Genomic DNA, 27,586 nt, shown 5'->3' with positions numbered 1-27,586 from the left:
GCCTCGCTCATTTTTTTGTAATCGAGTTACTCGAGTTCCTCGAGGATTCGTTTCAGCCCTACTCAAAATCACACCATTGGTGAAGTTAAGGCTGATTTATACTTCTGTGTCGAAGCTACACCATAGTTTGTGCATAGTACGTTCAGGTTACGGTGTAGCCTGCCGTGCACCTCTCCAAAAATGTCACAGTGTGTCAAATCTGTGCGGACTGCAAGGGCTTTGATTGGTCTGCTAGAACCCCTCCCTCCATATGTATTTGAGTTTTGTGTGTATTTTTTGCACTTTAATATATTTTAATGTTACACCTTAGGTCAAATAAAACAAAGCAAAGAACAAATGACTTATTATAAAACGTAGCATTACATCACTCAATGTCTCAATGTCAACATGCATTTACAGAAACTGGTTCAGTATTCCTAGAAATTAATAAAAACAGTGAAATACAAACTCAATATCACACAGGCCAGCAATAATGTAAATATATTACTAAATATGATAATATATTAAATAACAGAAATATACTTTGTAAATTAAATCTCACTGCTGATATTTGATGATCCTAAAATGATTTTAGTTAAACATCACATTTGTTTTATTATTTATTTACTGCTGAAATAAGAGTGTTACTGTTATTAATTTATTTTTTGTTAGTCAGCTCAGGTGAGAAGGTTTTTTTTTTTTTTTTTTATAAACATCAGAATTAAAAATAAAATTGGGGGAAAAACCTTTAATGTGAAGAGCCCCAGGGTCTGTGGTTTCACCTCAAGAGTGCGTTCATCCGAACCACAGTGTCCTGACATACAACTCTATCCTAATCCCAATCTTGCCGCTCCCGCTCCCCTCGTTTCTCCCCAAACTGTCCTCTCTGAAGAAATCCAGAAAAGACCTCATTTGCAAAAATTCATTGTTTCGCAGATTTCCACTTTACAGCAAACACTATAACATGCATAGATGTCCTGCAAAGGATGATGCGAGAAGATTCTATTGATAAACCATTTGTCTGTACACTGAATGGAAAGTGTTCACCAATTGGATTTCATGATGGATGGGACTTCCAAGCACTTCGGTTGCATGGGACAAAAACTACTGTCGAAGAGGCAAATCTTAACTCTGTCGTACTTTCACTTGCAAACAGAGTGATGCTTGTTTTTGATCATTCTGTGTCAGTAATATCAGTTTGAAAAAGGTATTTCTTGTTATTTCATCAAGTATGCGTCGGTCTGCTCTGAACAAGAGTGTACTGGCTCGTGTCTTCTGTCCATATTTGGGAACCACTTAAAAAAAAAAAAAAAGAGTCTGGTGGGTCACGACCCAAATGTGCAAGTGGGAGTGTAACACATGCTAACATCTTCCCAAACTTGCCACATTTTTAATGAGAAGCAATTGTAAACTAGCCGTTGCTCCAAAATAAAACTTGGAAGTGAAGAAATCAAGACAGCCATAAATAATAGTATTGTAATTTAACTTAAAATAATTATTGCTCTTAAAAATGTATTCCAAAAAATATTGTAGTAATTTATTAGTAGTAAAGGTCGACCAAATTGGATGTTGCCGATACCAATAGCAAGGTTGGACCCAGTGGTGCCCCCAGAAAATTTTTAACAGGGGTGGCCAGATAAGGCCACAGTAAATTTTGGGGTGGGACATTAAAATAAAAGAAAAAAAATTAAAGGTTTACAATATAAACAAAAAGTTATATCTCTGGGATTTTATCGATAACGATAATTAGACCATTTTGCTGAGTGTTATTGTGCTGATGTCTTCTAATTGTGCTGACAGCTGACTCCTGATTTTTTTTTATTCTTACCTTTACACCATTGTTTCTAAAAGTGTGCACCATCTTTTAGGTCAAATACTTACATTTGGGCTGTCACCAAGCAAATGCATTCAGTATCAACAAAATTGATCTTTGCAATGCAGAGAAAACTGAAGCTGCATCTGAAGTGCCATTGAGATGTTTTTACACACTTTTTAATGCAGCTCTGTGGAACATGGAATACTTTAATAGGTGGCAGCGAGTCACTGTTAATAAGTGAGTCATTGCGATTGAACCGAATCATTTAAACAGTTGATTCATTCAGGAACGAACACATTAATGTTGCTCAGAGACGCAAAACTGTGGCTGCCGCGGGGTGCTGCACATTTATTTCACTTTTCAAATCATCCTAGGGGTGGCCACAGGGGTCCTTGGGGGCGCCTCTGGTTGGACCACACTGGCCGATACAGATTAATTAACCGATTAGTTTTTAAAATGGATACAAAAACCAGTACTGAACCATACTAATAGTAGTAGTAGTAATAATAATAACAGTAATAGTAAATGTTGAAATTACCACACTCTAATAGGGCCCTATGAAATCTGTAATTTTTTTTCTCCTAAATTCCATTTTATTTATTTCCAAATTCTGTTATTTAATTTTTCTGGATTGTCTTTTTTAGCATGTCTAATTATTTGAATGCATAAAACAAATTAATTCGTTTATTTTTTCTTAAAGAAGCCTAATGATTTTTCCCCTCAAAAATTCTGTTTATTTTACATTTTATTGTTATCAAATCAAGGCATGAAACATTAATTTTATATGTCTTTTAATTACTTAAAATTAAGCAAACTTCCTTTTTTTTTTGCAAACAGAGGGGATTTACTATTAAAATATAGAAGACATAGAGCCCTACAATTATATCAGCATAACGTTTACTCTCGCACTTGAACTGCTTCTGTTATTGACCACTTAATGATTGTCTAATCAATATAAAGAGTGGCGCTAAGTCTATGAGAACTCACTGGTATCACACACACTCCGGACGCGTCGCGTTTAACTCGAGCAGCGGTCTAAAACAGTTTATTTATTCACCAAACAGACACAAGTTGACTTCAAGAATGAACAATGAGGCATAGATAAGTTTAAAGTTCAGTGTTTAAAAAATGTAGCAAACAGAAAGAGCGATCTAAATTATGACTTTATTAGAGCCACAAAAAGACAAACGTTTTGATGGAAATGCTCAATATACAATTCATTATGTACATCAACAACGATTCGGGGCGAATATAATGTAATTTAATGGAAAACTATGTGAATGGCGCTCTGAGGTGCTGCAGGATTTTCTGTCTGAAGATCGCTCTGTTCAGTGTGTAGCATCACGCGTCTAAACACACAGCACGAGCTGTGAGTGATTTCAGCCACTAAAGGCCGCTCTCGCAATGTATAATGTTGGTGGTTCAATCCCCGGCTCTACCTGACCAAGTGTCGGTGTCTTTGAGCAAGACACCTAACCCCAGCTGCTCCCGACGAGCTGGATGGCGCCTTGAATGGCTGACACCGCAGTCGGTGTATGAGTGAGTGTGTGAATGGGTGAATGTGAGGCAACTTTTAAAGCGCTTTGGATGGCCATGTGGTCTGTTGAAAGCGCTATATAAATGCAGTCCATTTACCATTTATAATGAAAACAGAGCCTTCTCAGCCGCTCCACAACCAACCCAAACCGGGAAACTATCAGCCGCTCCAGCAAAGGACGAAACGCGGAAAACTATCAGCATGGATTTTTGCCGATAACCGATTGTTCCATTAATCAACTATCGGTGCCGATTAATCTGTAAAACCGATAAATTGGTCAACCTCTAAGTAGTAGTATCATTTCATATTTACTGATATATAACCACAACATTTTTAGCCAAAAATTGTTCAGCAATACAAACAAGCACATCAAAACTTGAGATTTTATTTATTTTTTACATTTTAAATCGCAATTGCAATTTTTATCAGAAAAAAAAATCGTAGTTGGAAATTTTGCAAAAATTGTGCAAATCTACTATTCCGTTCACTGCTATATAAATATGTTTCCTGAGTGACAGGACATTTTTGTTTACTTTTATTAAATAAATCATTTTGGCCCTGTGAATCGCCACTTGATCCTTGTAAATCACAGTCCTGAGAAACAGTGGTTTATCTCCCGCACCAACAATTTATTTGCCCAAGCAGGGCGTTATTTAGGCCAAGAGGCTCTCATTGTGACTGAAAGTAAATGGTGCTTTGTTAAGGGTCATTAACAGTGCTTTGACATGAAGGAAAGTGAGGGCTGACAGCCAACAAAGAGACGTACAGAGAGAGAACCGCTTGAGCGAGGACAAGGATGGCAGTAGATGGACCGGTCAGCTGGCGTCGGTCTCAAAAGGCTCTTTCACAAACACAGTCAGTGATTTCAGGAGCGTTGCTCTTAAACTCATGCCTACTTCTCTATTCAAAGCTCTGGATCTCCGAGTTAATATAGAGAGAGAACACTTCTCAATTATCAACTAGATCAATATTTCTGGAACTCTGCTCAGTTTTAAGCTGGTACTAAATACAGGGATTGTTCCTCTGGTACAGTGATGGTTATACTGAATATGGGTGAGCAAAAGGACCAAAACCTTATATTTCTATGAGAAAAGTTTAGAATAAATGCAAACTTTTATTTCAAAGAGCTCCGTAAATTTACACAAGTAAATTTAAAACACTTGTCATCCCAGACACCATCTAACCACAGTTTGCATACATCACAGGAATAAATTATATATATATATATATATAGTTGTAGTATATTAGCTGGGAGTTCAAATTATCAACAAAATCGTATATTTTTTTAATTAAATGTATGCATTTAGCAGACGCTTTTATCCAAAGCGACTTACAGTGCATTCAGGCTAACAATTTTTACCTATCCTGTGTTCCCGGGGAATCGAACCACCAACCAATGCTCTACCAATTGAGCTTCAAGAACACTATGAATAATATAATATAATATGAATCATTTAAGTATTCTCTTTTTATATTATATTACTCAAATTAGATAATACATGCCCAGATTATACAAAAATGCAAATGGCAGCATTTGCAAAAAACAAAAAAACAAAGAAGAAATTTTTAACACAATTTAATTCATAATTTTTAATTAAAGCATACCTAAGCAGCTGTACACTCAGATTGAATGAGTGAAAATGAATGCTGTAGACCTATTGTTTGCTGCTTTGGTCTCTTAAGTTTAATTGAGGTTGTTCACAGGCAGTAAAGACTTCCTCTGGTGGTTTCTAAACCATAAATGCTTGCCCTGAACCGGCCTTGATTTTAGTTTTTCATTTGTAATTCAGGAACTCTTGGTCAGAAATGTGGTCTATGGAGTTCCAATGGAGTCAGGATAAAATCAAAGGAAATTGGACTTATCTGAACTTCGTTCTGGGGGCCATTAAAAGGATATGAGCGAGAGAAGGAGATGAATAGACCTAAAGAACACGCTGAGGGTTGGGAACCTTTATTACATATACATTTATAGCTACTGCTTGCAGAATATTCCTCCTGAAAATTTGCCTGTATTTTCATAGCACAATGTAGCGTTATTTTCATATCATGTTGACTGTGTTAAGGGTGCTGCTGATCTGTAGCATTGAAGAGAAGATGCTCTCTCTCAACCAGACACGGTATGTGAAAGGTCAGGAAAAAGAGCGTCTCTGTCTGTGAGCCTTGCATCTCTTCATAAGAGGCTGTTTGTTTTGGGTTCCTCTAAACCCTCCTGTGGAGTGCCCTGCTGGTGTGTCCACGCTCATACATCTATCTACAGGCGCTCACACTCACAAATGTGCCTCTACCTACATTTTCACAAAACTTCACAAAAACATACCTATACATGCAGTTTCCAGATAAAATGAGCAATAGTGACATTAAAACAACTTGTGAAATTGTGATTTCAGGGCCATATTCTCAATAAAATACATTAAATTATTTTTTTTTCTTTAGTTACTTTCAATACTATGTTAGGACCTCAAAACACTAATCATATTGCAGGATTTGTTAACTTAAACATATTTTGATATTTGGATCACAGAACCAGCTCCATATGTATGGCTTTTCTGGTGTAGTAAACTTGCTTGGTAGCACACCTGGTTACTTTCAAAAGCACTAACCTTTTAGCTTCAGTCCCCGGATATTCCATTTCCAAACAGATGCAATATACATACAACCGACATAAAACATTGTTAGGTGAACATTTCATCTGTTCAAGATTAAACCGAACATGCTTCTAGTGTCACTCACTGGACATTTCACTTTTAGAGTGTTGCAAAACGTCCAAGAAGCAACATAGTATATGTCTGCAGAAATGTTGCCACTAGTGCTTTTTTACAGAATGTGGAGTTGAATTTTAAAGATGAACTAGTGCTGGGCAGTTTGATCAAAAATCTGTATTGTGTTCTGTATTCTGTAATGATGTTACGAACATTCGCACGAAACTGGTTGTCGACAGTTATATGGCTAAGGCCAATATTTTCCATTTTTCATATATCTTGTTTATTTTGACCGCGCTGAGAACACCAGCACCTGAGCACACAGTGCCAGTGTTGCTAAGTCCGCAGTTTTCCCATGGAAATGGGCTACTTTAACACCGTTGCTTACGGTTGTTTTTCATGTCTGTGGATTGAAGTGACCTCCAATAACGTGATATTTTGACCCTGGAATGTGATTTTTCCTGGGAATCCCCCTCGAAATGTGATTGGGCTACTTTTCAGTAGCCATTGGGCGTGTTTTGTTGCGGAAACCTGGCAACCATGCACAGTGCTCACATTCTCCCTCTTGTTCGCTGTCTTTGTTAACAGTTCCGTCTAATAGGGATAGAAGTCGGTCTAATAATCCAATAGAACTGTTAAACAAAGGAATTGAAATGTTTACAAAGTATAATATTATTAGTAATAGAAAGGCAAACAAAAATATACTTTCTCGTTTGCCGTCAGCATTCAGCAAATACGCATTTATATCATTTAAACAAATCTTTGAATGACTAATGAACATTTAATTTCACAAACCTGGCAAACTTAGTCGGATCCAGCTGTGAGATCTTGTGAATTGTGCATGTGACCTGCATGATCGCATGTTCTCTGTTAAGGTCTGTCCATGTGAATTGAATGCTTTAAACTTTAAACTTGTGTTTTCAAATTATGCTTCGCTTTATGCATTTGTCCACTGCAAATAAAGCACAGCAATGATTATTGAGAGTGTATATGAAAAGTATAAAAAAGACGTCATCAGAATAGTCCATCTGCCATCAGTGGTTTAACTGTAACGTTATGAAGTGACAAGAATACCGCTTATAAGCGAAGAAAACAAAAATAATGACTTTATTCAACAATTCCTTTGTCATCTCCTCTGTGTCTCTCCACATCACTCAAACTGCCTATGCTCTTCTGTGTCAGCCGCGCCACAATGATGCACTGTTTGCTTTCAAATCAAAGCATACATACACGTAGAAAAGTTGTGGGGAGCTGCAATATAGCCACATATTTATAGCCTAATAAAATATATTTGACACAAATGTATATAGTGTTAGGATTGGTGTTGGCCTACTTGTTTTTTTATTAGCACAAGATAATTTATGCATAACAAAAACATTGTAAGATTTAAAAATGTACATTTATTGCTTCGATTACAGCATCACACGTGTTTAACATGATTTTTGTCAAATGAGGGGGCGGAAAGTTTGATGCGCTACAGGACTTTTACACTAGTTGGGTACTGTGAACAGACAGTGTCAGTCAGTGCACTGGAGAATACAGCAAACATAAATGTAAAGAGACAAAGTTGCTTGTCAGATTTTCCTAATAAGCAACCATATATATTTTTTTAATTTAAAAAAGAAGCCCAAAGTGATGTTAGCGGACTTGGCAAAACTGCTGAAGATGCAGATTCACTCTCTGACAGCAGGTGGCACTTATGGAACAGCAACGATATAGATTTGGTCCTTGGTTACCAATAGCCGCATTTCCACTGTCGGGCCAGTGTGAGCCAGGGCTTAAAACTGGCCGGGTGGGGCTCATAGCCCCGGGCCAGTAGCACCGAGCACAGGGTTTTCACAGTCAGGGCCTAAAAAACACCTTTTACACGCCTCTCAGGAACGTCACGTAACCCCCCATCATTTCACCAACAAATAGAAGTTATTAGAAAACTATGAAATAAGTCACTGGAACATGTGCAATCACAAAACAAACATGATAAAAGTGGCCGTGTGTTTGTATGATTTGTTAAATATTTAAATTCAAAAGCATCGATGTTTTACTATATATCAAATTATTTCAAACACACGCTGCCGACTGAAAGTGAGTTTTGAGTTCAACTTATATAAAAAAAAAAAAAGTTAACTATGGTAATGTTAATGTTTATCGTGCATAGTCTTTTACATCGCTTTTAAATATTTCTGCCTTGTATGGTGATCATAATCCACATCGGATCAAGTTATTTCAAACACTCGCTGCTGACTAAGAGTGAGTTTTGACAATGCATACATGTGTATGACGTTTGTTTGTTTGTTTGGTTGTTTTATTTATACTGTTTGAACCAGTATATCACCCAGCTCTAATGAGAACATTTAGTTCACTTTATCTATAAAATAAATGAACTCTGGAGACTAGTGCTATTATTTGGGACAAATCTTTATCATTGATTTGAATCTGACATGAAGGAAAACCCATTTCTGGAGCTGTGAGAAGAGCTTCCTGGCTTTGTGAAGTGGGGTCAGGGTTTTATTAATGAGTGCTGAGGTTGTGCGCTGGATATTGTCAAGCCACTATACAGAACATGTTTGAGTTATGAAAGTAAAGCCCTTGTTTTCCCACATCTGCGGAGCACATGGCATTGATGCTGGAGAGAGAATGCTAGATGAAAGTATAATTCTCACTAACAAATGTACCCTGGTACTAGCATGTTGTTGGGCCATGTTTCACATTTGTAGGTATTTGTTTATTTTTTAGTGCTATGTTAATACCATTTCATGCTGTAATATTGAGGCTTGTAGTTTTTTTGTTTTTTCTGACTTGATGAACAAACGGCTTGTTCAAATCAGTTTGAACAAATCAGTTTGTTTGACTCTTTTAATCGTGAAGTTATACATCTGACAGTTTCCACCTGGCCTTTTGTGTGGAAATAAATAATCTATTGAGTTCTGATGAGGGTACTTGCTTGGTTTGCCATTTATCATCTTGTAAATTACTTATGTTTATTGCAAATGAGATTGCACAAAGATTTGTGCCTCCAGCTTTGCTCCTAACAATTTTTGTTTCTGTAGCATTGCCGAATAATTGTTGCACTTATATTTAAAATAAATAAATTAACACACATTGGCTCGTTTTATAGGGTTTTAATAGGTCATCCAAGAAGCATCATGGTAAACTTGTTGAGGGTTAGATTTTCAGATTAAAGGTAATTTATATTTGCATTGTGCAGTGTTTGAGTTGTCTATACACTCAGAAAAAAAGGTACAAAAGCCGTCACTGGGGCGGTACACTTTTGTACATTTTAGGTACTAAGATGTATACTTTTAGTACTAATATGAACCTTTAAGGTACCAAAATGGACTCTTTAGGTACAAAGTTGTGCCTATCGAAAAGGTATCCACCTTTTTCCTGACGTAAAAATGGGCGCAGCCATTTGTAAATTATATGGGTAAAGCTTCCGGTCTCATTTGCGTCCAGCTATTTTTAGCTGTACAAAACAGTTAGTTTTGCTGCTTGATATTGACAATTGATGTGTCCTATCATATTATTTTAATCCGTTATCTCTGTTATGTCTCACCCATAGGCTTACTTCCGCGTTGAGGAAAAAGATGGATGGCCCCATTGACAGCTTTTGTACCTTTGTTTTTTGAGAGTGTAGTTGGTGTTAATGGAACAAGTGATTTAGGTTTGTGCTGTGCTAGAACACTGTCATCTTAACAAATGTTTTGTGGCCAAAGCTTAATTTAAATAATTGTGTAAGATATTACACGCTAGCAATAGTGCATGTTAGCATACCAGTATAACTGGGACAACATTTGGGGTGCAATGCAAAAGCATGCTGGGAAATCTGATGTCCAGTTATTTAAGTCAACAAAAACGTAACTATTAAACTACGTAACCTTAATACAAAAGGTAATTTTTATTAATGTTTAGTGGCTCAAACGTGATAAAGAAGAACTGCATTGCTTTAGCTGATTTTAAGGAAATTGAAAAAGCAGTAAAATGGTTTTTGAGTGTCGTCCATACATCGTATTGAAGTTGATGTTGGTCTGTTTCCAGATGGTTTTTACTCCTGTACATCCTGTTTTTTCTGACTTGAGGATAAACTCCAGATCTCAGATCATTTGATTTGCAGTAGGACTGGGCGATATATCTAACGATATGATCATGCGCATCTAGTCAGTAAATCTGGTTCCGTGATTAGCGCTAAATCGTCCATCAACTGCTTTTAAATGGAGTGGCATTTAATAGACAGAGCCATAGATTACTGACCAGCTACGCAATATCACGTTCATTATCACAGTCCCAGATGAATCCCCTTCGATAATGAACGTGATATTGCGTAGCTGGTCAGTGATCTACGGCTCTATCTATTAAGTGCCGCTCCATTTAAAAGCAGGTGATGGACAATTTAGCGCTAATCACGGAACCAGATTTACTGACTAGATGCGCATGATCATATCGTTAGATATATCGCCCAGCCCTATTTTGCAGTAAAAATAGAGCATTTGTTCTTCATTGTCTGTTCATTATTTTTCTAGAGGAAAATGGATACTTATGTCTAAAGCGCCAAGAAGAAGTAAAGAGCAAAGTATTTAAATCTCAGTGCCTCTGAGAGCTGACTTGGCTATTTCACAAGCCACAATATTAATGGTTGTTTAGAAACGACTTGTAACTGATGAAGTGTTGGCTCATAGCCACTGGAGTAACCCTAAAATATGAGAACCGAAGCTCTGATATGAAGTACATAAGTTCATAGAGGTCTGGAACTATTTCCTCAAAGACACTGCAGCATTTGATTTTAAAGCAAAACTGAAAATGGGGGAAAAGGAGACAGAGATACGCAAGGAAATGAACCGCTCATCCCATGAAGCATTGGTGTAGTTTAAGCAGGTAAAAGAGAAAACTCATGTTGTGTAAATGTGTAAATGCTCTTTTTGTGAAGCTAAAATACTTCTAAATGTAAAAGGTTTGAAATATTTAATATCAAATGAAATGAAATCTCAGGTTAATGGTCTGTTTTGTCACTAAAGACACTTTTACACTAGTACAATATGCTGCTGTGCACTTTTCAGCTGCTCTGGCAATATTAGGCTATTCAATTTTGAGTGAGTTCAGTGATTGTATTTCCTCAAATATTTAGAATTATTTTGGGAAATATGGAATCTTTGTGAAAGAGCGAGACAAAGACACGGATCTTTAGTTAGTTTATATATGCAGTGGTTTTAGACATGCAAAGCAAAGCTCAAATTAAACTGGCTTTTTATCACTGGACCATTCAGTTGCTCCATAGAAATCATTTCTATACAAAATATTGTTCCTGCTGAATATTAAGTGTGACTGGGCCTTTAGCCATGGTTTTTGTTTTACAACACAACTGTTTTTAGGCAGAGCTAAAAAAGTAAAGCGCCGGTACAGCAGTAATGAAGGGACTTATTTGGCCTGATTTCTTCTCACTTAAAGTAGAGTTGATTATCTAATTACAGGCCAAGGGTAAGAAATCAACAGCGGTTTACACTAAACCACAGAAAACAAGCCATCAATTCAGAGAGAAGAACAATGCACAGTAATCAGGAAATTTAGCAGATTGATGAGGTGGATGATGGATCACATACTGTGCATTAAAACTAAAATCGAAGTTTACTTGGCGTTTCAGAAAAGATTCTAAATTTAGAACGTTAGAACCCTAGGTAAGAACTCGTTAGAACCTCCCTGTTAGTTGGACATTCCTGGCAGCACTTTGAATTTTTGCCTTGCATGTAGTTAATCATGCGGAAGCGAAACAGACCAACACAAGCTTGCACACTTTTTTTCCTTTTGAGACATTCTGTATTCTCTCACAACAGAAGGTTATGGATGCATATGAAAAAGGAGGATATTTGAAACTCTGGTTTCTGCATCTGTTGGTGCGCTTGTGTGGGAGTTGTGCATCTGTGAAGGTCTGTCCCCAGAGGCGTTGTAGTTTGCTATTGACAGGCAGGAGGTGATGAAAACCAGAAGACATCTCATTAAAGGCTCAGCGATTCTCAGACCTGCTCAAACAAGTCCAGCATTGCATGGCCAAACAAGACATCCTCCCATTTATCCTTCACTGCTGTTAATGAACAGGTGGCATTCATGAGCTCTAAACCAGTGTTTCTTCTACAATAATTCATCTGTATGTTTTGGATATGTTCTACAGCACCTCTCTGTATGTAAACTACTATGTGTACCCCCTTCTAATTATCTAATTACTGTTTCTTATTCCAATATTGTCTTTAGGGACAAATCCTAAAGGGATTGTTTACCCAAAAATTGTTATCATTTACTCACTTCGTGTTATTGGAAACCCATAAAACTTGTTCATTGTCCAGAATAACATGCTCTAATCTTTTTTCTCCATCCATTGGCAGTCCACATTACCAAACTTTTCAAGCTTGAAAAAGTAAAAAATGACATCTTGAATGAACAGATTTAATTAGGCTTTTACTCATGTATAAACATTGAGGCACGTGGATTATTTCTACTATATACTTTTTTAATCTTGAAATAATTTGTGGACAATGCATATAAACAAAACAAAATATATATAACATAAAATTATAAAAATGGGAGACATTTACTGGCCGATTTCCTGAATTTTTTAAAGAATAGTGATTTTAGTTGATGGGGAATGTGTGATGGTAACAGACATTTAAATAAACCCTAACCATTTCCATAACAACGTTTTTATTTTATGCCACCTTCTCTATTTGACAGGTTACATCATCTCAAGCCCAACAATAAAAGCTAAAGGTATGGAATCTGTGATTCTAAAAAAGAACCTTAAACATCCACACAATCTTTCCATTGCACAAAAAGGTAGCTACCCAGGATCATTGGAAATACGTGCCTCTGCCTACATTTCTCAAAAAATGTACCTATATGTACAGATCACTGCAGTTTCCAGTTGAAATGAACATTAGAGGGATTAAACTAAAGACTATAGAATACCTAAGACATGTCACTCATATGTTTTTGAGTGGGGGAAAATGCAACGCTCAATATGGTGGCTCTATCAAAAGAAGTAAGAGAGCCAATCACTAACTGATAGTCATCGCGCCACTGCAGCTTACGTTAGAAGTCCTGGATGCTATTAAAACAGTCAGCGTTTAGAGATCTGTGCTCAGGAATTCGCATTTGAGCAAAAAAAAAGATTATGGGACAGCTGATTTCATTGTTGATTTCAAATCTGAAATTCAATCGTAAGCTTGGCGAAAATTTGATGTTTCCCAATTGAAAGAAATAGGAAATTTGCACAATATTAAGCTATGACTTCGAAACTATTTTTAAATACTGTGACATTTGAAAACTGATCCTTTGGAAAATTAGTGTCACATTTTAAAGCTTCATTAGTCCTTGGTGCATTAACCTTTAAGCGTCAGCGTCAAGATGTTTGTTTAAAGGTCCTATGACATGAAAATGTCACTTTCTGGGGTTTTTTAACATTAATATGAGTTCCCCTAGCCTGTATATGGTCCCCAAGTTTCTAGAAATTTTAATCGGTGTAAATCGAGATTTTGCTATCTTTCTCTGCCTTTGAGAAAATGGAATCTCAACCGGGCTGATCTTGAATCTCCTCCTTGTGACTTTATAAGGAGAAATGTTACCTCCCCTTTCTCTGCTTTGCCCGCCCAAATATTTAAAAATAATTTAGTTGCAATGTCAGCACAGGCGTTACAAACAGACTTTTATGACTTTTATGATATGGATTCGACAGCACCGCCACAAACAGTGAGTAACAGTGTCATTCAAGTTCACACAGAGTTTCTTTCTAAATCATTTAATACTGTTTATGCATCAGTGAATCAAGCCAGTGACTAAACGATCAACTTCACATTGTTTCTCTTAGTTGCACGGAATCTGTTATTTAAATTGTGATTTAACTACAGAGAGCGATCAAAGAATGCTCCCTTTCTTTTTTCGGAGCTGTCACACATCGCAAGTATATCTGCACCCCTTCCTAAACTGCCGTTACAATGAATGACGCTGTTATGCTGCACAACAAAGCTCTTACTGTATTCATGTGTTTGCTGTTAGTTGTGGTGAAAGCATTTTGTGAGAGAAAACGTGTTGCAATAATGACGAGATCACTGCATTCACGCGATAAACAGACTCTGTCTACTCAGTGCTCATCACTGCAGCCTTCCATGTTATGGGAAAAGATCGAAAAAATTATATAATCAACACTTCCACGATTCATTATCTCGACAGCTGTAATAGTAAATATATATATATATATACTATATTTGAGAGGGGTTCCACATGTAATACGCATTTCGAATGCAAAGATGTCAGCCAATCACAACAGTTGTCGTTTACTCGGAGTTTCACAGCAGACACGCCCCTTCAAACATAGCATTCAAGCCAGAGGGCTAATATCAGGATATAAAAATGCTTTTTATTTCTAAATTTTAAATGTAAAAATCATACTAACAATATAAGTACACCTAAGGAAACATTAAAAAGCATTTAAAGAAAATGAAATAATCCATGTCATGGGACCTTTTAAGATCTCTTCATTGATAGTTCTTCTGTGGCATCCGATCTTTGGAGTGCTTTTCATTGAGGATGGCACACAGAATAGTGGCCACCTCATGTGAATGGAATTTATTGCTCTGCTCTAATAACAGGATGGTTTCTAAAATAAACGATTATGTTGGCAGACGGTCCACAAATCTAGTCTGTAACATGCCTGATGAAGCACTCTGTAAGTTTTCTTTTCGTCATCTCTGCAGAATATTACCCATTGCCACATTTTGTGTGATTTTGCCAATGTCATAACAATCATATGAGTGTGGCAGAGTTATAGGCTTTGGAGACGGGTAGAAAGTTTAAGTTATCCTTGTGTCAGCGGATGTAAATTCAGCATGTCGTCTGACATGAGCCAGTAAGGTGGACTGTAACTGCTTGATGTTTTGTTAATGTGAGATGTGTCAGCTTTCCAGCTGGACCATTACACGATAGACACCAAAATTTCAAAGTTACAATCATGTTTATGCAAATAACTTTTGAACGGTAAAGTTTAAATGCAAAATTCTTTTTTTTTTTTCTCGGATTCCTTGACTTCGAAATTTGAAAAATCGAATGCACACTGAAATTAAAATTTATGAGTCAAGATTTCTTTGCAATTTTTAATAGTTTGAAAAACCTACTTTTTCAATCCCCATCTTTTTCAATCCCAATTTTCCCATGTCAACTATTTTCAGTGTTGGCCACTTTGAATTTTGTCGTAAAATGAATTTTATAAACCGATTGGCGTATAATTAAAAATATTTAGTATGTGTCTTTGGCACCATGTCCATATCAAAACGTTTCGGGTAGCTCCACCTTTTGGCCAAAAATTAAAATGGCATTTCAAAAAAATGCTAATAGCTTTTGATTATTTTTGCCTATTGTCAGGAGACTGATCTTGATGGATTACTTGGGTTATGCTGAAAACATCAATACCAATTATGCGATAATTGGTCAAACATCCTGTCTGACCTACTTTTAACGAACTCCTCTACTTCCTGTTTTCCCCAAATTTGACTAATTTCATCATCAGACCATGACAGCAAAAAAGTTGTGAATTTCGTGCTGATATAGGAAACTGTCATTTACCACATCAATGAATTTGTTGGCATGATTCCAAACTGCATCTGAGGCTGTATTACTGCAAAGCTTTGACATATTGACACCAAACTTTGTGTGCCATTGTCACCTCACACTGACCTCACCACATAAATTTTGAAACAGTGCCACCTACTGGTTAAAAGTTATAAACCATTTAATATGCAGTCATTTACCATTAATAATGACATTTCAGAAAGTTAAGTTAAGCTTATAAACAGTTTTGCCTTTTGTCATGTGACTGGTCTTGTCAAATTCCTTGGGTTATGCTGAGAACATCGATAACACTTTTGCCATAATCAGATTTGATTTACATTGATGGTTTACATTGAAAATATATTTTTTCAAACTCCTCTTAGACCGCTGGTCTGATTTTTCACCAAATTCAAATCATGCCAGCAAAAAGTTAATGATTTTATGTCGATTCGTGAAGCTGTTTTTATTTAACGCATTGACATATTTGATGGCATGGTGCCAACCTGCATCTGAGGCTGTATCTCTGCAAAGCTATATGATAGATTGACACCAAACTTCTGCCTACCAACAATTTTAGCACAATTTTAGATGTTTCCTTTATTTTAAGTTTATTGCTCCATGCCATTGTACTTATGGCATGAAAGCAAAATCAACATCAACTGTCAGTAAGAAATAATTTTTGGGGGGTAAATAAGTGAAGAGAGTAGTATTGAGAATGAAGAAAGAATTTTAACACTGAAATTTCAAAAATTACACACCGCTATAATTTGACAATTTTTATACATTTCTTTGTAATCACAAACTTTAAAGTGCCCCATTATGCCATTGAGTTTGCTAATATTGTTTTAGGAGTGTCCTAAACAGGTTTACATGCATGCAAGTAGTGCTGGGCTGTATACCGTTTCTTCCCGAAAACCGGTGTATATTTTCGTTACGATGTAAATTTTTAATATACCGCCATGTATTTAATTACTTAGCGTTCGGAACGAACGTTATGCTGCGCGACACTGTTTCAGACGGACCCTTTACAATGTTGCACTTCTAAGCAGCGACTGCGAGGCGTGGTGAGGGTACACACAGCAGTGCTCTGGTGTTACGTTATAACATCTGTTTTACACATAGTCTGTCTGCACTGCGTATTAACGGATTCCAGCTGCATGAGGTTGCGGTCCGTCAGTGCGTTCCAGGAGTGGTGCGTCTGCAGCAGAGCAGAGATTGTTTACGTAGGCTACTGAGTCTATTTTTGCTGTGCTGCAGGCGCTGAATTAAAGTGAAAGCCTATTGTTCACGGGAAAAATTAACATGGATTGACATGGAAACGCAGTCACATGGGTTTTGGCTAGGTTTAAAACAAGAAAAAGAGCACCTTTAGATAAACAAGGAAAACAATACATATGTTCACTTTTATGGAAGCAGAAAAACAAAGTTCATTAAGACCCGTGGGATCGCTTGTGATAAAGATTTAAATGCAAAATGCACGAGACTGTTTCTGTCTGTGGGGTTTTAATTGTAAATATTTTAACAAGAAAAGTAGGCTAATTATTGTTTAAATGTTTTGCCCCTTGCTTGAGCAGCTTATTATACAAACCTAGAATTAAAATGCATGAATAATGTGTTGTTTATATTTATTGAGTTTAAACTAATGTCTGTATGAAATCTCTATATGTTACTGTTCTGTGATAAAAAAACTCACAATGCTGAAAAAAAAATACATATTTTTTTTTACATGATATGAAATCAAAACAATGAACAAATGTTGTGTTTGTGGACTAATCATCCGCGGATCAGTAGCGGACTGCAAACACGTCCTGTGTGAAAGCACAATAGTCCGTGCCGCGCACTGCATGCACTGCAGGCAGATTATGTGTGAAACAGGCGTTACAGCAAAAAAGAGGAGCTTGGTCTGTTGTTTGGAGGTTTTTTGGTTTCCAAAAATCCGACGAATTTTATGCAAGTGCTGTCAGGCTAAAATTGTCGGCAAAGGCGTTAACCCGAGCAATTTGCTCCAGCACCTTAGCCGCAAGCACGTCTTGGAATATCAACCAGCAGATTGAATGCATTTGCCCACTGTCATTCATGTAATTTTCTCTGTATGCTGTGTGTAAAATGAATGTTACCCTGGATTTATTTGAAAAATATGATTCCCAATGCATTCAATCTTTCCAGAATACTGAGTGCCCTGTCGGTTACAGTTAAAGTGTTTACTTCCTTTTTAATTATATTTTTATTAAATATTTATTTATTTGTGAAAAATACTTGTGCTTATTTTACACGTTTAATTTTTAACCCATTGTTAAATTATTTCAAATTACTAAAATATAAATTAAAATACAAATACAGTCGTGGCCAAAAGTTTTGAGAATTACATAAATATTAGTTTTCAAAAAGTTTGCTGCTAAACTGCTTTTAGATCTTTGTTTCAGTTGTTTCTGTGATGTATTGATATATAATTACAAGCACTTCATACGTTTCAAAGGCTTTTATCGACAATTACATGACATTTATGCAAAGAGTCAGTATTTGCAGTGTTGGTCCTTCTTTTTCAGGACCTCTGCAATTCGACTGGGGATGCTCTCAATCACCTTCTGGGCCAAATCCTGACTGATAGCAACCCATTCTTTCATAATCACTTCTTGGAGTTTGTCAGAATTAGTGGGTTTTTGTTTGTCCACCCGCTTCTTGAGGATTGACCAAGTTCTCAATGGGATTAAGATCTGGGGAGTTTCCAGGCCATGGACCCAAAATTTCAACATTCTGGTCCCCGAGCCACTTAGTTATCACTTTTGCCTTATGGCACGGTGCTCCATCGTGCTGGAAAATGCATTGTTCTTCACCAAACTGTTGTTGGATTGTTGGAAGAAGTTGCTGTTGGAGGGTGTTTTGGTACCATTCTTTATTCATGGCTGTGTTTTTGGGCAGAATTGTGAGTGAGCCCACTCCCTTGGATGAGAAGCAACCCCACACATGAATGGTGTCAGGATGCTTTACTGTTGGCATGACACAGGACTGATGGTAGCGCTCACCTTTTCTTTCACTGGACAAGCCTTTTTCCAGATGCCCCAAACAGTCGGAAAGGGGCTTAATCTGAGAATATGACTTTGCCCCAGTCCTCAGCAGTCCATTCACTATACTTTCTGCAGAAGATCAATCTGTCCCTGATGTTTTTTTTGGAGAGAAGTGGCTTCTTTGCTGCCCTTCTTGACACCAGGCCATCTTCCAGAAGTCTTGGCCTCACTGTGCGTGCAGATGCGCTCACACCTGCCTGCTGCCATTCCTGAGCAAGCTCTGCACTGGTGGCACTCCGATCCCGCAGCTGAATCCTCTTTAGGAGATGATCCTGGCACTTGCTGGACTTTCTTGGACGCCCTGAAGCCTTCTTTACAAGAATTGAACCTCTTTCCTTGAAGTTCTTGATGATCCTATAAATTGTTGATTTAGGTGCAATCTTAGTAGCCACAATATCCTTGCCTGTGAAGCCATTATTATGCAAAGCAATGATGGCTGCACGCGTGCACAATGGAAGAACAATGATTTCAAGCATCACCCTCCTTTTAACATGTCAAGTCTGCCATTCTAACCCAATCAGCCTGACATAATGATCTCCAGCCTTGTGCTCGTCAACATTCTCACCTGAGTTAACAAGAAGATTACTGAAATGATCTCAGCAGGTCCTTTAATGACAGCAATGAAATGCAGTGGAAAGGTTTTTTTGGGATTAAGTTAATTTTCATGGCAAAGAAGGAATATGCAATTCATCTGATCACTCTTCATAACATTCTGGAGTATATGCAAATTGCTATTATAAAAACTTAAGCAGCAACTTTTCCAATTTCCAATATTTATGTAATTCTCAAAACTTTTGGCCACGACTGTGTTTATATATATATATATATATATATATATATATATATATATATATATATATATATATATATATGCTTTATATTGCCCCCCCCCCCTGTTTTCCAAGATATCGGCATCAGCATTGGCTGTCAAAAAAACAATATTGGTGACACATGACACATGGTGCATGAAAGGTAATAGTTGAAAAGGCATAATAGGGTCACTTTAACTTAGTTGTAAACGTACACCTGTCAGATTTTGGATATCATGATTGGAATTATCTGGTAAATGATGTCAGTCATTCTTTAAGTCAGTTGCATTGTTTGAACTTGGAAGCCACTTTGATGACGATGTGACTGCAGTTTATTCTATAGAGTTAAATGCATCGGGCAGTGCTGTAGTTTTCATTGTGATCACTTTAACACTATTCTCCTCATTTTTAGTAATGACCTATAACACTTTATACATTTAATCTTATGACTACCAGCATTCTTGTAAATAAACACAGTGCGCAGAGGGAGTTTATGTCCGTGGAGAGAGCTGTTATTATCCCATCATTTGTATGGAAGATCTGAGCAAAGCTCATATGCTGCCATGTAATTACACTTTTGTCCTGAAAAATACACTACTCTAATGGAATCTCATCTCTCCTGATTGAGATTGTAGTGTGAAAAACTGTTTCATGTTCTGCACTTGTTTAGTGACAAATGTTTGATTTCCTGTCACAACACTAGTCCAAGCTGGAGTTATGACATTGCACAAGTACAGCTCAGTTACACACCCACTAATGCACTCATATATATTTTCTTCCATTTTTGCTGCATTTACAGACTTTAGTGAGTTGCCATGAGTTGTATACCTGGTTAACTGCATTTTAAGGTAAATCCTAAATAATTGTCAACTATTTTATTTGTAGTTGTAATGAGATTGTGTGCATCATTTAAAAGTTGGATGGATATTAATAATTTTAAAGAAGTATGGATAGATTGCTACAGATTTAGATATCATTATTTTTGTAATGAGTGAAATAGAATTATATTTACAATTGCCTATTACTCTAAACTTGTCGTTTTAATAAACATTTTCACTAAGTTCATAAAAATGCTTTTTTTCTGTGAGGAACACATCTGCTTTAGAGTCTGGTTAAAACATCTTGCTGCCCATGCTTTGCATTAGAAAGCTGGGTGAATGGAAACATCTCTCCTAAAATGACATCTGTTTCCATGTAAATATTTTTGGCACCAGCCTTCAATATGAAGGTTATTAAGTTGTTATCCTCTTGTTGAATTGATTTAAAGATCAAAATTGCCTTTGCTGGAGCAGCATTACATTTTATGTCAGATTTGGACATTGTACATCTGGCAGGGTCTCCTCTGATTCTCTTAAGTGCTGAAGGCCTTGGATGCTCTGAACTGCAAACAAGTGTTTGCTCTTACCAGCTCTTTTGAAGACTGTTTCCAAAGGCCAGCCCAACACTGAATTTACTGCGATTTTACTGGTCCTCAAGTTCTTGCATTAAAAACAGATTTGATCAATTGATTTATAGAAACCCTTGTAAACACTTCAGTGTTTCTTTGAAACTGAGTACCTGATTTTGTTTTGGGGATTTCTTGTTTGATTTGATGGCTACTGAAGGACAAATCATTTAAAACTATTTCTGGACCACTGACCACTTTTGTTAAATACTACAAAATGTCCCAGGTTACTACCCGGCATGTATATGGTGGAATATATTGTGTTTTTGGTTCAAGGCAATTGGGAATTAGCCGATTAGCTGGTTACAAGCTGGTGATGGTGTATTAAAGCAAAACTGAAGATATGGTAAAGTCAGTTCAGTTCACTACACAACCTCGTCATTATAGAAACATCCGCTATAGCATGATGATGTTTGAAGGTTGTATATAGTTATTGTTTCCTAGAGTATACTGATTATGTGACCCTACGCAGGACAAAGCAGTTTAGAGGATGACCAGATTTACTGACTAGATGCGCATGATCATATCGTTAGATATATTGCCCAGCCCTATTTGGATGATGTTGTGTAGAGCTTTAATAAATTGACACCATTGGTGACTGTTTATGTTAGATGCTGATTTAGAACAGTGCAAGATTTGATGTTCTTTAGAGCTATTGGAACAAGTGAATTCCAAACTAATGAACCACTGCTGACCTAACTAACCATATCAACAGCTGTTCTGTAACTGGATCTAAGGAAACTTGTTTTGGGTTTTTATTCTCTAAAAGAGTCATAAAGTGAGGAAACAAACTGTTCAGGAATGCATTGCTTATGTTGCCTGTGCTTGTCAAGAACCACCAGGAGCGGTTTTTCATGCTTTTTACCTCATGCTAAGTACATCTGCAGATGTGCTGGTGAACCAGGTCTGGAAGTGGATCATCTCAGTGGCTTTTAATTTTGAGTGTCCCAACTTTTTTGGAATTGGGTTTTATATGTGATCTGGATTATGTAGTCAGATTCCACAAAGTAAGTACTTGTGATTAGATTACGAGTATTTTAAAATGTAGTGTAAACAGACAACAGTTACTTTTTTATTGATTACGTGATTATTATTCACATAAATTATTCATAATTTATTGATTTACCCTTTTGAAGTCTTTTTCATCGTTTAAAATTTTCTAACTTTCTAAACATTCTAAAACAGACTACCACTACCACAGAAAGTCTTCTGTTTTGTAGACATTCACACAAAGACCAGTCACTAGTCCGATGGTTATACAAAAAATTGAGAGGGCACGCAGCATATGAGCACTGGATTTACAAAAATGATTTAATGCACTTCATGATGTTAATAAATAGAATATATTTTCTTTCTCTCTGTGGTACAGGATTGTCCTATTTAAATCAATGTGATAAATGAGTTGTCAGAAGTAATCTAAAAGTAATCAAAAAGTAATCTGATTATATTACCTAAAATGTGTTATTGATTATTTGACTAACTTTTGTCATGTAATTTGGAATCAGTGACTATAATTTCTAAGTAATCTACCCAGCACTGGTCAGGGCCTAAACAAAACATCTCATTCGTGGAAGAGAATGCAATGTTCTTCTCAGTTTACTTCTTGGGAAGCTACAATTTATCTAAATGGACTCTTAGCGGTGTTATTTTTCCCAACGAGTTCAGCTTCTCCAAAGTTTCTCCCCTTTATCCCACTACTTTATGAATCTGGCAACCAGTTCCATACTAAATGGTTCTCCAGAGTACGAGATGTAGTGTTAACAAGCTTCTACATTCTCAGTCTGGCCAAGGTTGTGCTGCCCCCATCCTGGAGCTGGATTATCCCCCGGAGGGTGGCTTGGCGTACTGCAGCCGCCTCTTCATGAGCGCTCCAAGTGGCCTGCTTGCAGACAGTTGCCAGGCGAGTAACTCGCTGAAAAAGGAGAATCCGCAGTGAAAGGTGGTGATTCAGAGGCAGAGTGCTCACAGGCACCCTGAGCCAAAATAATTAGATCAGCGTCTTTTCCCAGGTCTCCACACTGGCTCTTTTGTTGGCCACCCTCCAGTGTGGTGGCAGCAGCCTGCTGATTACTGCTGTGGCCCGATAACACCAGGGTTGCAGAGTCAGTCCTAAGTAGAGCTGACTTGGAAACTGATAAGACACACGATCATAGACGCTACAAGAAATTACAGAAGAAAAAAATGCATTTACAAACAGGACTCCCAGTGCAGAACTCCTGTCAAGAACAAAATGGGTTAAAATGTCAAAACTTTAAGAACATTCTTACAAAGTTCTTAGAATCTGGCCTTTAATATAGGTGTCTCAGAGCTTAAAATGGGCAATGTTGGCCTTCGGGAACAGGGTTGAGATCCACTGTTATAGTTTGTATATTAAGCTATTATTGGGAAAATTTTAAAGTGGCATATTGTATTTAGTAGCATGATTGTTGTGGCATATGTGCTACAAGTGATGTTGAGCAGCTCTTCACGCCATTAGAAAAGAACAAATGTAAACAAGTTATAGAAAATTTGTAAACTATAAGTCTATGATCAGCTTGGTCTTTATTTGTCACGTCGATGTCCTTGTTTTCCAGACAAATAACATATCCTTTTAAATGCTCACACAGTTCCTTGCCAAAGTCAGTCTGCTTTTTCACTTTGTTTTGCGTTTGGCTTTTCCAAGACCAGAAATCCTTTTGCACGGGATTTGAGAGCAGAAACACCTTTTTATAGTTCAGAGGTGCTAAACTACATGTTTTTAATTTAATTTAATTTAATTAAACACTACAATAATTGTGGTGCTACAGATGGGCCCTATTTTTCCACATTATCTAATAAATTTTCCTGCACAATTGTGCTTCATTATTTGTATTGACCTAAGACTTATTCACGCCAAGAACAATAACTCTATCAGTGTCCAGACAACACCAATGGATGATAACGCTGTTTATTATAACCATGCACTGCCACTCTAAATGTTTGAGCTCTTTAAAGTTGAGTGGATTCTGATTGGGTGTAAATGTTTTTTTATCATTCATCAGCTGAAAGAAAATGGTCTAATATTGATTCCAACAACATTCTTCCATGTTGAAATCACTATAGCTGTGGTGCAACTTTTCTGTTCTCATAGAATTAGTGATTATTAAAACTTAAGTTATTGCTATAGTTATAGTCTTTTGTATTCTTAAAATAAAGGTTCCAAAAGGATGTTTGCACAGTGTTGCAACTTGCAATATAGAAGAATGGTTTGCTTCCCCAAAAGAATCTTTCAGTGAACCGTTATTAAAAGAACCATTTTTAAGCATTTTTTGTGCAATGGAAAGATTGTATGGATGTGAAAGTACCTTCATGGTTCCACAGAATCCATTCCATCCATTAGTTATTTTTTATGGAGTAACACATTATTGTAATGCATTACTTTTAAATGGGTGCTGTTTCCATTAATACTCCGCCAGTGGACTCTTGTAAAATGTGTACAATCACAAAGCATCCTCTGCTTCTCTGTCATGTGACTCGTGCCTTTGGATTGTGCATTAGTTTCAGGCACTGGAATGATTAAGATATTTCATAATGTTAAATAAACTTCTCAACCACCAGAGAAATGTGTCTGTAACCCTAGTGTATATGTCAGTCGTGCCAGCTCTGAAAGACATTATCTGTGTGTGTTATGGCAGATAATTCTTCAACAGGCAGCATAACATAAACTGAGTTTGTGCTAAAGAACCACAGTTTGATCAGGAGAGTCACCAACTTCAAGATCCTCCTAATCTTTGCAGTTCTTCGTTTTAGCACAGAAGAATGCTAAATAGTCCATTTATATTTTGCGTGAATAGTTGTCCTTGGAGGTGCAATCTGATATGTGTTATGCAATAATAATCTGTATATACATTTCATTTTTAAAATTAAAGAAATTACTGTAATCGTTTTATTTATAATTAAAAAATCAGGACGGGATCACTTTTGTTTCTGTATTTCAGTAAGTTTGGGGTAGAATGAGCCATGTGGTGTGTTTGTTAGGACTGTGTGGATGAGTCCTAATCACTCACTAATGCTTCAGCTGGCAGCGTGTTCTGGAATATTACTTTGTAATTATGTGGAAGACCTGGCCCAGCTGTTTACAGCATGCCAAATGTGGTTTTTTTTAAATGCACATTCCCAACGTAATTTTATTTGGGGATAATATGCCAAAAAACTATTTAATTTATTGGAACCGATGAAACAAAGAAATAATTGCAACATAATATTAAGCGAGCATAAATTATGCCGCAAATGTAATGGTTCTCACGCTGTTTTCAGTCTCAGAAGGAAATCATTCCACACTGTTAAACAAGAATGTAATTTGCCTTTAACCACATACAGTGAGCTTCTTAAACAGCGGCCCCGTTACCATCTAATGATCCTATCAAAACTCCACTCGTGTAGTCTGTGTGATTAACTCCAATTTAGGGTACTTATGGAGCATCTCAGAAACCACACTGTCAACAGTAATGTGATCTTCAGACAAGTGTCTTATGAGAGATCCAATGCTCTTTTTTTAGCTGGCTGAAGTTGCTTTTATCTTGCATCACAATTAATGGTAATTTTCAAGAGAGAGCCCTTTGTCTTAGTGTAATATTTTCTTTCTTATTTTGCTGTTTGTGCAAAATAGTATCATTTCAAAATAGAAAAACAAATCTAGTTCAAAAATGCACATGGCAACAAATTAGAAAAATGTATCTTTGTATTCCTTTTTGGTTTCATTTGTGAAAAATGTACTTTTTCAGCCTTTTTTATTCAGGTTATCTCACATTGATTCCCCACAGAGACATTTGATTTTAATGCCTCATAAAAATATCTAATTAACATATTAACTATGTTAGAAAGGGTATATTAAAATCAGTGTTTCTGTAAATGACCCGTTTAACCTGTGTTTGAATTTTAATATGGGTTTACTGCTGCTGTTGTTTTTGATGTGTATAATCCAGAATTATAAATCATTTTTACAAGTTATTTCTACTTTTATTGATGCTAAGGTTTAAGTATTCTATTGCACTGAAGAACCTGGCAGAGTAATTTGATTAGAGCAATTGCTTGTCAGCGCACAGGTCTTTACTAATGCCGCACTAACAGTCTCGTCTCTGTTGTGCAGGGGCTGACGTGAATCTGTCGGAGTCTGGAGAGATCGAGGCTCTAGCTGAGGCCCAGAGCGGAGGACTGCCAACAGCTGAAGGTACAGGAACACAAGGCCTTATTAAACTCAATCCAGAACGCATCATCCTAAAGCTGTGTGTTCATATCAGCATGGAAAAAATACTCTGTAATTATTATGCAGTTTAAAGGAGTAGTTCACTTCCAGAATAAACATTTCCTGATCATTTACTCACCTCCATGTCATCCAAGGTGTTCATGTCTTCAGTTTTAAAGCTATTCCAGGATTTTTCTCCATGTAATGGACTTGGGGACCTATGGTCTGAAGGTCCAAATTGCAGTTTCAGTGCACCTTCGAAGGGCTCCACAAGACCATTATATGTGAGCCTGGAGCACAAAAGCAGTCTTAAGTCTCTGGGGTGTATTTGTAGCAATAGCCATAAAAACATTCTATGGGTCAAAATTATTGATTTTTCTTCTATGCCAAGTAAAGGTCATGTTCCATGAAGATATTTTTGTAAATTTCCTACTGTTAATATATCAATACTTATTTTTTTTTTATTAGTAATATGCATTTCCTAAGAACTCATTTGGACCAAATGAAAGACGATTTTCTCTATTTAGATTTTTTTGCAGTTTTATCTCGGCCAAATATTGTCAGATCCTAATAAACCATACATCAATGGGAAGCTTATTTATTTAGCTTTCAAATTATCTATAAATCAAGAAATTGATACTTAATACTGGTTTTGTGGTACAGGGTCACACATGGAGAAAAAAACTGGAATTTCTTTGCAACTGAAGACACCAACTTCTAAAAGAAAAGGTTCCACCAAAAATGCTAACTCTTGTTTGTTTGTTTTTTTTATTTTATTTTTTTGGCTGATGTTTAATTTCAGTATTTTACTAGCATCATGCTAATTAGTGTCATCCACAATGGGTCCAAATCCTACTCCAAATAGCTGCATGTTAAACATTAAATATGTTCTTTTTGGCTTTCAAGGTCCATTCAGACCAATAACTAGAACTATAACAGTAACCATATTAAAAAGAACAATGGACAATAACATTGTTTATCATAAGTGTGCACTGTCATCTGCTGCTTTATATGCTGAAGAAGGATGGCTTCTGACTGACTACCAATGTTTTTGTCATTCATCATACTATAAATTATATATATTTTTTAAGTTGTGGTTACCCTTTCGATTTAAGGACCAATTTTCATATATAAATAAAATGTAGGGATTGTTGTAAATAATAAAAAAAAAAGTTTTTTTTTTTACAAGAAAATAGTATTTCAGTTTTTGCTTAAACTGAATGTGCTTCTGTCTGTTCTTCATAATTATGCGAGAAATTTACTAGCAATTTCTGAGTGAAAACGGTTTAAAACCAAATCCTACACCAAATTATTTTCAGTGCAGTTAGAAGAAACCATTCTGAAAGTGATTCCATTGAAATCCTTCCTCCGTGTCATTATTGTTATAGTTTTGGGTTAAACTTTCCTATTCTCATAGGACTAGAACCATTAAAGTTTACAGTTTGCGTTATC

The 27,586-nt window shown here is 36.6% G+C and overlaps 1 protein-coding gene across 2 annotated transcripts in view; it reads left to right on the top strand.

Annotated features, from left to right (window-relative positions):
- The window catches only part of LOC132132867 (tyrosine-protein kinase transmembrane receptor ROR2-like), a 79,951-nt gene that overhangs the window by 27,709 nt on the left and 24,656 nt on the right, over positions 1–27,586 (top strand). For both annotated transcript variants that reach the window (XM_059545405.1, XM_059545404.1), the window contains exon 2: positions 26,039–26,119. In XM_059545405.1, coding sequence (XP_059401388.1) covers positions 26,039–26,119 — 81 coding nt within the window. The remainder of the gene's footprint in view (positions 1–26,038; positions 26,120–27,586) is intronic.

The sequence above is a fragment of the Carassius carassius genome, chromosome 49, assembly GCF_963082965.1.
Source record: "Carassius carassius chromosome 49, fCarCar2.1, whole genome shotgun sequence".
Taxonomy (NCBI): domain Eukaryota; kingdom Metazoa; phylum Chordata; class Actinopteri; order Cypriniformes; family Cyprinidae; genus Carassius; species Carassius carassius.
The sequence above is the reverse complement of the archived record's forward strand: the minus strand, read 5'-3'. Positions and strand labels throughout refer to the sequence as shown.